This window comes from Podarcis erhardii, assembly GCF_964252035.2.
Source record: "Podarcis erhardii genome assembly, chromosome: 3".
NCBI classification, from domain to species: domain Eukaryota; kingdom Metazoa; phylum Chordata; class Lepidosauria; order Squamata; family Lacertidae; genus Podarcis; species Podarcis erhardii.
Window position 1 is genome coordinate 51,602,619 of NC_138507.1, and position 13,951 is coordinate 51,616,569.

The window sequence follows — 13,951 nt, forward strand, 5'->3', positions numbered from 1 at the left end:
CAATTTTATATATGTATCCTTAATATATGTCATTATATTGAAAATTACTTTGAGGTGCCTCGTCACGGGAAGCAATTCATTCATTCATTCATTTATTCATTCATAAATAAATAAATAAAGTATTTTGCAAGTAAAAATTGACTGACTGACCTTTCTAGCTATGTCTGTGTGGACTGAACGATGAGGATCGAAAAGTAGTCCATGGGGAGCTGGTCGAGATGCAGCTTGCAATGGAGGATGTACTCTGGAGTAATTATGAGGGTCTGAATGGTCATGGAGAACAGAGAACATCTTTTGGAAAGGTAAATTAGAGACAGCAACTCACTGACATCTGGCACCATCTTTTCATGAACAGTTCAGTTTAACTAATGTGGTTTTTATTCCTTTTTTGTAAAAAGATCTAGTCAAGTTTCAAGTTAAACAAAATCACATGGTTGCAGCGCTTGCTGGAATGTAGCATGTTAGAAGATATTATATGGGATCTTACATTAGAATTGTGTACTACTGTATATATGAATAAAACTTCTTCATGGAAACTGGCAAATGTGTGTTTGGCAGAAGTGACTTACACAAGTGGCACAGTAGATGACTGAGTCAATCAGAATGCTAACAAATGTGGTGTACAGTTTTGTATCTCTTGAGGTTCTTCTCTTTATCAGCGTGAGTAGTGTGAGGTGATGCAGCTTTTGTGTCTAAAACATCTGCTCTGCTACATTTTCTCTGCCTGCAACACTGGCAACACTAGTTAACACTAGTAATGCCGCCCTGCCCTGTGCCAGCCTGTCACTGTACAGTTACTTGGTCTCTCTAATCCTCCCTCACATATATGCAGAGAAGTCCAATCTCCCTTCAATTCACTTAGTGTGGAATGGTTTTTGTGTAGGAGAAGCAGAAAGGATAGCTTCCGGCCCTTCTGCCAACTTCTGAGGGCATGGCTGTCTTGTGAGTGGCTGATCAAAAGCCACCTGTCAATCAGAGCACACCTGGGTCAAGAGATGACTGTAACCAACAGACCTTTGTTCTCCATACTCCATCTGACTTTCAGTGCCGCTACATCATGTGTGAGGAGACCAGAAGCAGCTACAGCAGGATAGATACAACTGAACTAAAATTGTTTTCTTAATTTTCTTAAAAGCACCATTCTGCCGCTTCTCTTTGTCACCCTAACTTTTATTCTTAATTAACTTATTAATATTGACTGTTCAGTTTGTGTATGCATTTCTGCCAGGCTCAATTATTTCTTTCTCTTGTGCCTAGACCATTTGGCTTCATGCTTCACATGCATATATAAGTGGGATTTGACAGAGAAAAACAAGCTACCTTGGGCTCTGGTGAGAGACCAGGAAGCTGGGTGCTTTCTCTCTGTTTCTCCTCATATAAATATTTACCTTGGACCCTCAGGTTTCATATTCCCCACCCCCAGATTGGATGGCATGTAAGGAAAGTGGTAGGCATCTACTTAAGAGTCGCTAGCATGGCTAGCCTATCCAGACTGGCAGTCATGGCAGGAAGAGAGAGTAAAAGTCTTCCCTGCCATTATAAATGCATTCTGGCTTTAAGCTTCTGTGTCTGACGCTTTCCCCACAATGATTTTAGCAGAATTTGGCAATGACAACTGAAGCAAGTGGAAAGGCTTCAAAAGCACTGTTGGAGCTGCCTGATTCAGTGGCTTCAAGTTCCTTGCAGAAATCTTACCTGATACTGTGGAAGCAACTGGAAATTTTAAAAGCAGAATGGGGGAGGCTTAAATTAAAAGTTGATGATATCAACACAGTTCCTCTATACAAGCAATTTGCTGAACAATACGGGTAAGTTCCATTTCCATGTAATAGATTTTGGAGTGAAGGTTAATCATCAACAGTGCAGACAACAAAGTAAAGAAAAAAAAACAGTACTCAGTGCTTTTTTGTTTTCCTGGGTTTTTCTTGCTCTTTTATTATAAATCTGATTTCATTTTCAACAGTTAAAACTAGATTACTAGGATACAGGGCATTTCAAAATCTTGTCTATAAAAAAGCGGGGTGGGATGGAAAGGAAAATAAAGTGGGAAAGGGCTTTCTTTTCCTTGGCTTTCTCCACTGCAACCATAAACCAACCGCAGAGTGTTTAATAAGGCACAAGGATGCAGGAACCTGCCCCACCCACCCTGCCCATGGTACATTATGATGACTAAGTTACTGTATAATGTGATTCATAAGGAAAGCATTTTACTTGTATTCCAGTCATCCTGACAACAACCTTATGAGTGGCGAGAGAATGACTTTCTTGCTTGCAATCAGCCAGTTAGAAATGTGATCTATGAGGCTTGTGGTCTCATCCAAGTGTAGATGATGAGTTAGATCCTATCTCATACTTGCCAGGTAAATCTTTTAACTCCTTTAGGGAAATTTCGAGGAGATGGCTGACACGGGATCAGGGAAGTGGCTCTTTTGACAATGTATCACTAGGATTTCTTGATTTTCCTGCCAAACAGGATTCAATTAGGTGCTTTTTGAGTGTTTAGGAAAAGGAACATGCCTTATTCTGGAGGCATAATGGAGTCAGAAGTTCAGATTTTGCCACATGGAATTCACCTTCTTCACAGTTGCCACACATTGGATCAACATATGACCCCCAGATTTCATTGTTTATCATTCACCAACCCTTCAGACCTCATGAGCAACACGTTGATGTGAAATTAAGAAACTTTTTTTGCCACAATTTTCATCACTTTACACTTGCACTGCCCATTTACCCAGTTTGGAGAGATTCTTCACAATCCTTTTCTGTTCTAACACCCTTGGGAAAAAATGGTATTATCATCAAAACTGGCTGCCTCAATCACAATGAGTCTAAATCCTTTATGAACAAGTTTAAAGGCACATAGAAAATTGTAATATTGAGGGCATGCTAGAAACTAATGCAAAATAAATGGAAAACATTAAACAAGAGAAATTAAGCATGTACAATGTCTGTATCTGCATTTTTCTAGTACTGAAGTTCTGTATCCTGCTATGAGAAGCATGGCTATACATATGGGTATAGAAGATGAACTTGAAGGATTTGGATTGACATATCACTCTATTCTGCCCCCTAAAGACGCTTCAGAAACTGAGATAAAAACACACCAGGTAAAACATAGCTAATGGGCAAGCAGAATACAAAAAGAGAATGATTTTATACTTTTAAAAATTGTAGTAAAATATAGTTTCTGTGGTACATTAGAATCCCATACATTAGAATCCTTCCCAGCAGCTTAAGATAGTACAAATGCTGTGAGTTGTCTGTCCATATTTTACTTGTTGCAAACAAATCCTTAACATGACTATGCTCCCTGCATAATGGCTGACTAAGCCACCACCACCCTCCACACACACACATCCGCCCTGATCTTACACACACAGGTAGCCTGAATAGTGTCTTCAGGCAGAAGAAGTTACCTTAATAGTTTTCTTCAAGCAGAAGTTTTGTATCTGGCTCTGAAGCTGTTTGGAAAGTTTGTAGAGGCATATACGATAGTGGCTTGTGCTCCTGGCAAATGGTTCAGATAACCTTAGACAACATGGCCCACCAAACCAAATGCCACTCAGCAGGTATTTGTTGGAAACATGCATATACCAAATAAAACTATTGCTCCAGCCATTGCTTACACAGTATTGTTTACACAGCCTGGCGGTGACTCTGCCTCTGAGCTGAAATGTTTGGTGACTTGCTTGGGGCTTGATAACTGTCCTGTTTTTCCTGTCCCCACCAAGCAGCAAAAAACCAGGAAGTTTATAAAGTCCTTAATACATTCATCAGGTCAAAAGGCCTGAGTCAACCTTTTTGACAGGTCAGTCCTCAGCTCACAGTACCTCTGGCATTGCTCCTGATGCTCTCTGACAATAACTATCAAAATATCGTTTGTATAAAAATGTACTTTTCCTAGGTTTATGATTTTTTAAAGCTGTCAGGCTGTCACTTGATTAAAGAAATCTGGCAATTAATCAAATTAATTTTCATAGTTTAATCAATTAAATACACATAAATAAGTCATTTGTTTTGAAGAAAAAGCATACTGTTTTAATATAGTGCATGCAAATGTTGTACCACTGTAGATGTGCGCTTTCCTATTACTTGAGAGCGCAGGGAGACTGCCTCTTCCAAGACAGACCTGCAGTCTCATTAGTACTATCATTTTAAAAACAATACACTTTAAAATAGGTGTTCTCTATTTAATTCAGATCCCATTTTAGTCTATTTTAAAATACATTAAAGTGATTGATTTAAAATTTTATCCCATTGATCAATTAAAGATTGTAGGCCTTAAAAATGATTAAAGCGGCTGCTGCCCTATTTAGAGTTTGGCCTTTACTTTGCCATTTTAGGAAGTCTAAAGTGACCATATACTTTCTGAAGAAACATGGCTTCTGAATGGTTAAATGAAGATATAGTTAAAAGCAAGCTAGTTTGTTCTGCTTTTTTATCCTAGCTGCAAAAACTCTTGGAAAGTCTAGAAATACATATGATCCGTGATGTACAAAAGAAAGTTAACAAAGAAATAACGCTGGTTATATCTGAAAAAACAAGAGAAGAAAGAAACCTCTCTACAGGTAACAACTGAACCCATCTTGCATCTAGATTCTACTCCAAGTTCTGTTTTGACGGGGGGTGGGGGGGAGTGAGAAACAACACCCAGTAGTTGCTTGTGTACATACCACAGTCACTATGTCAGCACCACCCTGAATTTCTCCATATATCATCTGTCTTTGGTGGTTAGCCATGACCCACATAATACCTTCTTCAAAGCGCTGCAACTAAGGAGTCATGGAGAAAGTTGCCACACTAAAAAACACTAAAGCTGGTCACTTGGAGTTGCTTTCTTCAAACAGCAAGTGTAAAGAGGCCTCTGCATATATTCAGCAGCCCACATTTGCGTTGTGTTAAGCCAGAGGTAACCAACACTGTGTCCTCCAGACATTGTTTCATGTCCTTCTCATTCCACTTTTATCAGCATGTGGGATACATCACTCTTGCTGCACCTTCAGGTTTTCTTTTCCCTTACAGAACTGTGGGACTTGTGCTCTGTCAAAGAGCATGGCGTACGTCTATGATAATGATAATGATAACGATAACATCATTAGTCACATTCAGGCACCCTTTGTCTGCCTGCAATTATGATCTTCTGTGCTCCTGCACATTTGGTTTTTTATATTAAAAAAAAAGTAGCAGAGTAGGACTTGTGCTCCATCAAAAAGCCTGTCACATCACAAGATACCCAGTGTTAGTCATACTCAAGGTAGACTGAGGCTTCCATGTTTTATTACTCTGAAGATTGAAGAAAAAGACACACACACCCCAAAACAAAAACTTGTTCTTTCAGAGCTCTGGAAACATCATGGCATGCAAGAAATCTTCTCTGTCACAAGGCCAGAAATTGTTGAATCATTTGTACAGAAGCTAATGGAAAATCACCAAGAAACTGATGCAGAGGTACATAAATTGTTTTTCTTTTCCAGTGATTGAAATCTTGTGGGGCAAAATAACTGCATAATTTAGGTTTTTCTTGGTGAAATATGTGCTGTGCTACAGGCATTTTCTGCTAGAGATAAGCACTGTCAGTCATATCTACTGAGAGGAGACCCATTGAAATCAGTGGACTTAAGTTAGTTGTCACTATGATTTAGTCAGATACCATCCAATGAGTCTGTTCAAGCATGTTCTCCAATTTTCATATTCCAAATTATTTTGCTGGACCCACGGCACACACTTTCCTGGAAATGCTGTTTTTACATCCTCCATGGGCACAAGCTGTGTTTATCCCATGGTTAAGGGGAAAGTTCTCTTGCATATTTTTTAATTTAAATATTTCACCATCTAGCCTAAGAAGATACATTTTAGAGCTGGGCAGAAATTATTAAACCTGGCTACTGAATCAAATAAATTATCCATCTAGCCTAGGAGTAGCCAAAATGGCATCCTCCAGTTGCTGTTCAAATGCAGTTCCCATCAGGCCCTGTCAGCATGGCCACTAGCCAATGGTTAGGCATGATGGGAGTTGTGGTCCGGCAACATCTGGGGGCATTGCATTGGCTACCTCTGATCCAGTTGATCCTGATTGTTGGAAGGTACTGAGGATCATTTTGGAGGTTTAGGCTATCCTATGCATCATACCAGAAATCTTCAAGCAGAAATTCTGGTGACAGAACCTTGGATGTATGTGCTCTGGCACCAGTGAACAATGGAGGAACCACTGGAAGTGAATAGATTTATCTGTGTGACCATCAGAAAACCTGACAGTTTCATTTTTTGTTTTCCCCTCAGATAACCTTTCCGAAAGACCACTTACAAAAATGCTTCACTGCTCTGGGTTGTGATGTCATGGCCAGAGAACGCAGCAACTTTGAGACCTACTCCATGTTTTATGAAAATTTACTCCATCAGCAACATCAGCTCCTCTATCAAAAAGAACAAGTATTCTCATACTGTTGATTGTGGTGGAAGAGGGGTCATGTGCTGCATTGATTGCTCGGCCAAACAAGTAAAAAAAAATAGTTGACAGTGGCTGTTGATGGAGAAACCAAATGAAAAATGCTCTATCATTCTCTTTCAGGAAATGCATGTTGTAGAAGACAAGCGAGGAAATGCTGAGCTGGGTCTTAGTCAGGTTAGTGGCAGTAGTTTTATTGTTTTTATTCAGGTAACCTTAGGAATATCTGACAGGGCCTGGCATCTTAATCTCCCCGTCACTTATTTTTGAGAAAACGAGTTATAGCATAGCATTTTTCTCACCTTTTGCTAGGTAGCAGAGCTGAGTCATGAGATGATTATGGAAATGATGGCTCTGAGAGCTAGAATTGCTGATCTCCAAGGAGAAGCCCATGGCCTCAGCGATAAGATCAGAAAAGAAGTGCAAGAAGATTATGAAGCATTGGTGCAAAACATATTTATGATCTGTCTGCAACTAAAAGTAGGTACAAAAGTAAGACTTAATTGGATACAGCCCATGACTTGGATTATATTGGAAATCACAAAGGCCATTTCCTTTGGATTCTTGTCCATAGATTTATATTCTAAGAAAGTTGTGTTTCTTATAGTGGCATTGTTTCTTGTCTTGGTTTGTAAGTCTATGGATATACAAAGCCAGGACTCCAGGCTATAGCCAGCCTCCTCTGCAACATCTGCCTGCTGGTTGTGTGAATGTGATACCTAGAAGCAGTAGCCTCATTACCTTTTCAGCATTTCTTTGGTGCAGGTTTCTTTTGTGGAGTAACCTGTTAGTTATTGCAACATATCTGGATATTTTTTCTTGAATGGAGCACTTCCATTGCAGAAGAATCACCTTATTTCAGAAATAAATCATTTTATTGCTGGAAAAATAATAATTATATTTTAAGGAAATCTTATGGAATTGCTTGCCTTCCTTTAAATTCATGTACATTAAATGGCATATGCAGTTTATGGCTTCTTGTTGTGGTTACAGGGAAGGGTGGATGAATATCGTCTAAGCATGAGCCAACGCATGTTTGAGATCATCAGTGAGGTGAGAAGAGAAGGAGTGGACAAAATGATTGACTTGAAGAAAAAGTGCGGCTCCACAAAAGATAACAAGACACTCAAAGAACATTTGGCTCAGGTAAGTTGATGTGTGAGAAATGTGGTTTTAAAGAATGTTTTCTAGAAAAGGAGTTCATAAGCCCAGTTAAAATGCCCAGTGCCAAAAGAACTTGAAAGAGCATGTTCTTGCTGTTGTGGAGACACTCCTCCCATAGGAACCATTTGGGGCGCAAAGGCCCCAGGGTCAGGCACTTATCAGGTGATCTTTCTGAGCTGAGACAAGGGCTGGCATCTGCAAGGAACAGAGTGAACACAGTAGAAGGATGTACCTCATTGGTGGAATGTTGTTCACCTACAGATATGCCCTACAGGCAAGCTGCCCACTTTAATTGAACTGGTGGTCTTCTTTTTCTTTCCATGGGCCTTTAAACATAGGGCTCATTATAAGAGACGGCTTTAATGGATTTTCTTGTGTTATGGTTTATTTATTTAATTTGTAACCTGCCCTTCCTCCCAGAGGAACTGAGGGTAGTTAGCTGCTGTAGTGTAGCAGCGAAAGGAGTAAGCTATCAGACAGGAAGTTCCTGGTTTGCATCTTGCCTCTGTCATGAACTTCAGGCCAGCTACTCTCTCTCTCACACACCCTCACTTCCTCTCCACCTGCAGTACTGGGAACAGTAACACTGACTCATTTAACATTTGCATAATGAGTTCAAGTGTTCATAGCACTTCACATGTATTATGTGCCTATTATAGCGACTCTGTTAAGTATTACTATAATGTTTATTATAATGAGCCTTGGTCGGCAAATCCAACATTGGGTGGAATGTAATTAAGCAGAGAATAAATATGATTTGGCTTAAAACCAACAAAATAAAAGTTGTTTCTTTACTAGAAAGTTCTGAAGCTGAAATGCACCTGTGCTTAAAATGGGCATTCTTATGTTTTTGAAGTGTTCTGTTTTATGATTTTAAAATTAAATGTAATCCCATTCCAGTTAGGGTAGGTTGTAAATTTACATGTTGGTTCTTGCTTATCAAATCATTCATATGGACTCTTAGAGTTTTGCTTGTATGAGACCACACAGAATAGCCAAGATGCTAACTGTTCAGATTATTGACTTTCTAAAAAAGCAGATGTTCTGGAAGATAAATATAGTACAAATGGAGGAGAAAGCTCATATATCAGATTTAACCCAGAACTGGAGAAATAAAACCCATTATAGATACTTTGTGTGCGTCATTGTGGGCACAGCTGTAATGCAAAAATAAAAATTTCAAAGCTTAGCTCCATGTGATAATAAGCCAAAGCCACTGGTTTGCATAACAGTCACAGAGTGAATACTTTGATTTCAGATATGGGTGTGTTATCATGGATGCACACTTTAGTGACTTGAGTTTCTGCTGAGTGTTCACTTTTCTTTTTTCACAAGTACAGACTCTGATGTTTATTCTTAAAAGTGCATAGTCAAGCAGCTGCTGGAGCTTACCTTGACTAGAATTATCTGCCTTCTTAGCAGGGGCACCTGCAAGCATTACAGGATGAAAACAACCAGTTGAGAGTTCTGCTATGCAAACTGAAGGCTATGAGCTGCTGGAAAGAAACAGTGCAAAAAGCACACTCATCTGCCACATTGAGAGAAATGGAGAAGGTGAGAGCCCCTAACCCCCCCCCCCAAAAAAAAGCCTGTTGAAATAAAGCCATTCTACATAATTGAAACAAAGAGAATAATTTGTTCTTTAGTGAAAAGGGCCATTGGCTTCAGCCATGTATACTTTGTAATACCAGTGAGTGACTGCATGAAGAGCGAGATGCATCCTTTTCCTTAGAACAGTCTATTTAATTCTTAACCCATGAAAAAACTGAACTGCATATTAGGGCCAGTTCAAGCAGACACTAATCAGTGAGCCATCAGGATTGCATGCACACCTTACAACACTGGGTATGATATATAGGGGCAAAGGAACCTGCCTGTTTCTCTCCGTTTCTTGTCAAAACCCCCCCCCCCAATCTTTTTAAGTTCAGTTTTCCACATTTCTTTTTTTTTTTTAACAGTTTTTATTTTAATTACAGTGCCAATAAACAATACAATATAACACATCTCTTAGCATAATTTTCTTAACTTCTTTGGACTCCCTCACATCTCCCGCTCCTGCATTCCTGACTATAAAATTTTATCCAGCAAATTTATCCCCTTGTTTCTATTCTTATTATCTAATTTTCCAATGTTGTATCTCTAATTTAGATATCCTTTATTCAGATCTTAAAAATTTAAATATAACCTTAAATTTCCAAAACTTTATCTTTTCTTAAATTTAACTTATCTTCATATTTCACTTCATCTAGCTTAATGGTGCCAAGTTGTTTATACTCTAGCATCCTTCTTAACATTCATACAATTTACAATATTTTTGTAAATAAGTCTTGAATTTCTTCCAATCTTCTTCCACCGTCTCTTCTCCCAGGTCTCGGATTCTGCCAGTCATCTCAGCCAGTTCCATATAGTCTATCAGTTGCATCTGCCATTCTTCCAGTGTGGGTAAATCTTGAGTTTTCCAATGCTTAGCGACAAGTATCCTTGCTGCTGTTGTTGCATACATAGAAAATGTTCTGTCCTTCTTTAGCACCTTCTGGCCGACAATGCCCAGAAGGAAGGCCTCTGGTTTCTTAGGAAAGGTATACTTGAATACCTTTTTCAGCTCATTATATATCATTTCCCAGAAAGCCTTCACTCTAGGGCAAGTCCACCAGAGGTGAAAGAATGTTCCTTCATTTTCTTTACATTTCCAACATTTGTTATCAGACAAGTGGTATATTTTTGCAAGTTTGACTGGGGTCATATACCATCTATATATCATTTTCATAACATTTTCTTTCAAAGCATTACATGCAGTAAAATTCAGCCCAGTAGTCCACAACCTCTCCCAGTCCTCAAACATGATGTTATATCCAATGTCCTGTGCCCACTTTATCATAGCCGATTTAACCGTTTCATCTTGTGTATTCCATTTTAACAGCAAGTTATACATTCTTGAAAGTACCTTAGTCTTAGGCTCTAACAATTCCGTTTCTAGCTTCGATTTTTCCACCTGGAATCCTAACTTTTTGTCAAGTTTAAAAACTTCTTTAATCTGAGCGTAGTGTAACCAATCTCGCACTTTGTCTTTCATTTTCTCCTGACTCTGCAATTTCCAGTTATCTCCATCTTTTTCTAATATTTCCCAATACTTCGGCCATTTGGCCTCCATATTGAGTCTTTTCCGGGCCTTAGCTTCCAATGGTGAAAGCCACCTTGGAGTTTTATTTTCCAGTAAGTCTTTGTATTTTGTCCAGACATTAAACACTGCTTTTCTGACAATATGGTTCTTGAAAGTCTTATTAATCTTGACCTTGTCATACCATAAATATGCATGCCAACCAAGAGCATTATTAAAACCTTCCAAATCTAATACATCAGTGTTTTCGAGAAGCAGCCAATCTTTTAGTCAGCAGAAAGCTGCTGATTCATAATACAACCTTAAGTCTGGCAGGGCAAAGCCCCCTCTTTCTTTCGCATCAGTTAATATCTTAAACTTAATTCTGGGCTTTTTGCCCTGCCAGACAAATTTGGAGATATCTCTCTGCTACTTCCGAAAGCACTCTGTTTTGTCCACAATCTGCAAAGTTTGAAACAAAAACAGCATTTTTGGCAATACATTCATCTTTATAGCAGCGATTCGGCCTAACAAGGAAAGCTTCAGTCTTGTCCAACTTTCTAAGTCTCTCTTAATTTCTAACCAGCATTTCTCATAGTTGTCCTTAAATAGACTCAAATTTTTTGCTGTTATATTTACCCCTAGGTATTTTACTTTTTTAACCACGTTTAACTCTGTCTCTTTCTGAAACCTTTCTGACTCTGTAACTGTCAAGTTTTTTTCCAATACCTTAGTTTTTTGCTTATTTAATTTAAATCCCGCCACCCGACCAAACTCTTGAATCAATTGTAATACTCTTTTCGTACTAGATTCTGGCTCCTGTAAAGTCAAAACTAGGTCATCTGCAAAAGCTTTAAGTTTGTACTGTTTCGCTCCGACCTGGATTCCTTCAACCAACTGGTCTCCTCTAATCATATTCAAGAGCACCTCCAGGACCGAAATAAATAACAATGGGGAAATAGGGCAGCCTTGTCGTGTTCCTTTTTCAATTTTAAACTCTTCTGTAACCACATTGTTGACTATCAATTTGGCCTTTTGTTCTGAATAAATTGCATCTATCCCGTTTTCAAATCCCCGTCCCACTCCCATCCCTTCCAAGTTTTTCTTCATGAATTTCCAGGAAATATTGTCAAAGGCCTTCTCCGCATCTATAAAAATTAACACAGCTCTTGTATTAATGTTTGTTTGCAAGAGTTCCAAAATGTCAATAATATTCCTTGTATTAGCAAACAAGTGTCTGCCTGGGAGAAAGCCTGCCTGGTCCTTATGAATTATTTCATTTAAAACTTTTTTGAATCTACTTGCTAAAATATCTGCAAATATTTTGTAATCCACATTTAAGAGGGAGATGGGACGGTAATTCTTAAGTTGTGTCTTTTCCGTTTCCAGTTTGGGTATCAATGTGATGAAAGCCTCTTTCCACGATTCCGGCGCCTTCTTCCCTTCCAAAATTTCGTTGCCTACCTCCATCAGTGGTTGTATCAAATAGTCTTTCAATGTCTTATAATACTTGGAGGTAAGCCCATCTGGCCCTGGAGATTTGCCCAATTGCATGTTCTGAATGGCTTGTTCAATCTCTTGTCGTGTTATTTTACAATTCAGGATTGATCTGTTTTCTTGTGACAATTTTGGTAGTCCATTCTTTATCAAAAATTGTTCTATCTCAGCCTCATCTTGCGGCCCTTGAGTATACAGTTGTTTGAAATATCTCTGGAAGCACTTTCTAATCTCCATGGGATTCTGTATGTTTCTTCCTTCGATCTCTAAGTTTGTAACTGTGTTCATTTTTTGTCTCTTCTTCAACTGCCATGCTAGCAGTTTCCCACATTTATTCGCTGATTCAAATGTTCTTTGTTTCATTAGTTTAACTTTCCACTCTATTTCCTGGTTTATCAATTTAGAGTATTGTGCTTGGTAAAGTTTAATTTCTCTCAGAATCGGCTGTGACTTCGGTTTGGTTCTTAATTTCTTCTCACATTCTTTAATTTTCTCCAAAATCATGTCTTTTTTCTCATTTTGTGTCCTTTTCTTTACAGCATTCTGTTGTATCAAGAACCCCCTCATGACGGCCTTGCTTGCGTCCCAGATAATTCTTTTTTCCACCGTAGTGTTCAAATTTATCTCGAAATAATCTTTCAAAGCTTTTTGGGCCTTCTTAGTAATCTCCTGATCTCGAAACAAATTGTCATTCATCTTCCATCTGAAGGAGCCGGTTGGTAGTAGTCTCATATCCATCTTTATAGCATTATGGTCGGCAGTTTTCCACATTTCAGATCAGTTTGCAACTTTAAAAAAATATATATTCATGAAATTTCACATTCTTGTATGAATTTCTCCTAACATACACACTTCTGCAAACCATTATTTCTAATGGAACACATTTTTGTACTTTGTTTTCACGAATGCATTTCATGTACACCCAATATACCCATTTTTGAACACATTAGTTTGGTTGAAAAATTCAGAGAAATGCAAATTTGAAACAATGGCTGTGTTTGGGTTCCACATACGTTTGTCAGTTATGTATGGAGGTATGATGAATATGTGAACAAGAACTCAGAAAGTCCGCCTGCTTTACTCTGCCAGTTTAACTGTAATAAAATAGTTATGAGATCAGCAGCTCTGGCTTTCATTCTTCTCCTTTGATGCGTGATGTGCTCACATGATTGTCTCACTTCACAGATCTTGATTTATCATACCACTGCAAGTTTCCAAAAATAACCATGCCATCTGGTGTTGAGCCTGATTGTAGCCACATAATGCAAAATCAGAAGCTTGACAAGTGCTGTAGTTGTAAGATGCCACTTCAATGCATGTCTGTGAAATACCTCTTGCCACCTACAAATGACTGTATGCATCAACCCTTTCCCACAAAGAATGTGGTGGGGATTACGTACGCTAACCTGGCACTGTATGTGGTTATTTTACAATACCCATCAGAAAGATTGCAAATGCTCAAACAAATTCTACTGTATTGCAAAAACACCATGAAATTAAAAGAAGTAGGGTTTCTTTTTCTACATGTTAAAGGGCACAAGCTCAAATACTTAAATATTTTGCATAACACTTCTTCCTAAGTAACCCAGTGTAGGGTGTTTGTTTGTTTGTTTTGGGGGTAGGGTTTGTTGCTTGATTCTCTGCTTCACATCCTACTGAACCCTTTGCATTCACAGGAGGCCATTCAAAACAAAAAAGAGTATCTGAAATCCAAGCTGATGGCAGAACAAGAAGCGATTATATTT

At 38.6% G+C, this 13,951-nt stretch overlaps 1 protein-coding gene across 1 annotated transcript in view; it reads left to right on the plus strand.

The window, feature by feature from the left end:
- Nucleotides 1-6,569, plus strand: part of LOC309339031 (uncharacterized protein) — a 54,326-nt gene extending 47,757 nt beyond the window's left edge. The window contains exons 34-39 of the mRNA XM_081856693.1: nt 159-302; nt 1,597-1,808; nt 2,972-3,110; nt 4,451-4,571; nt 5,342-5,451; nt 6,283-6,569. Coding sequence (XP_081712819.1) covers nt 159-302; nt 1,597-1,808; nt 2,972-3,110; nt 4,451-4,571; nt 5,342-5,451; nt 6,283-6,450 — 894 coding nt within the window. The 3' untranslated portion in view covers nt 6,451-6,569. The remainder of the gene's footprint in view (nt 1-158; nt 303-1,596; nt 1,809-2,971; nt 3,111-4,450; nt 4,572-5,341; nt 5,452-6,282) is intronic.
- The last annotated feature ends 7,382 nt before the right edge of the window (nt 6,570-13,951 follow it).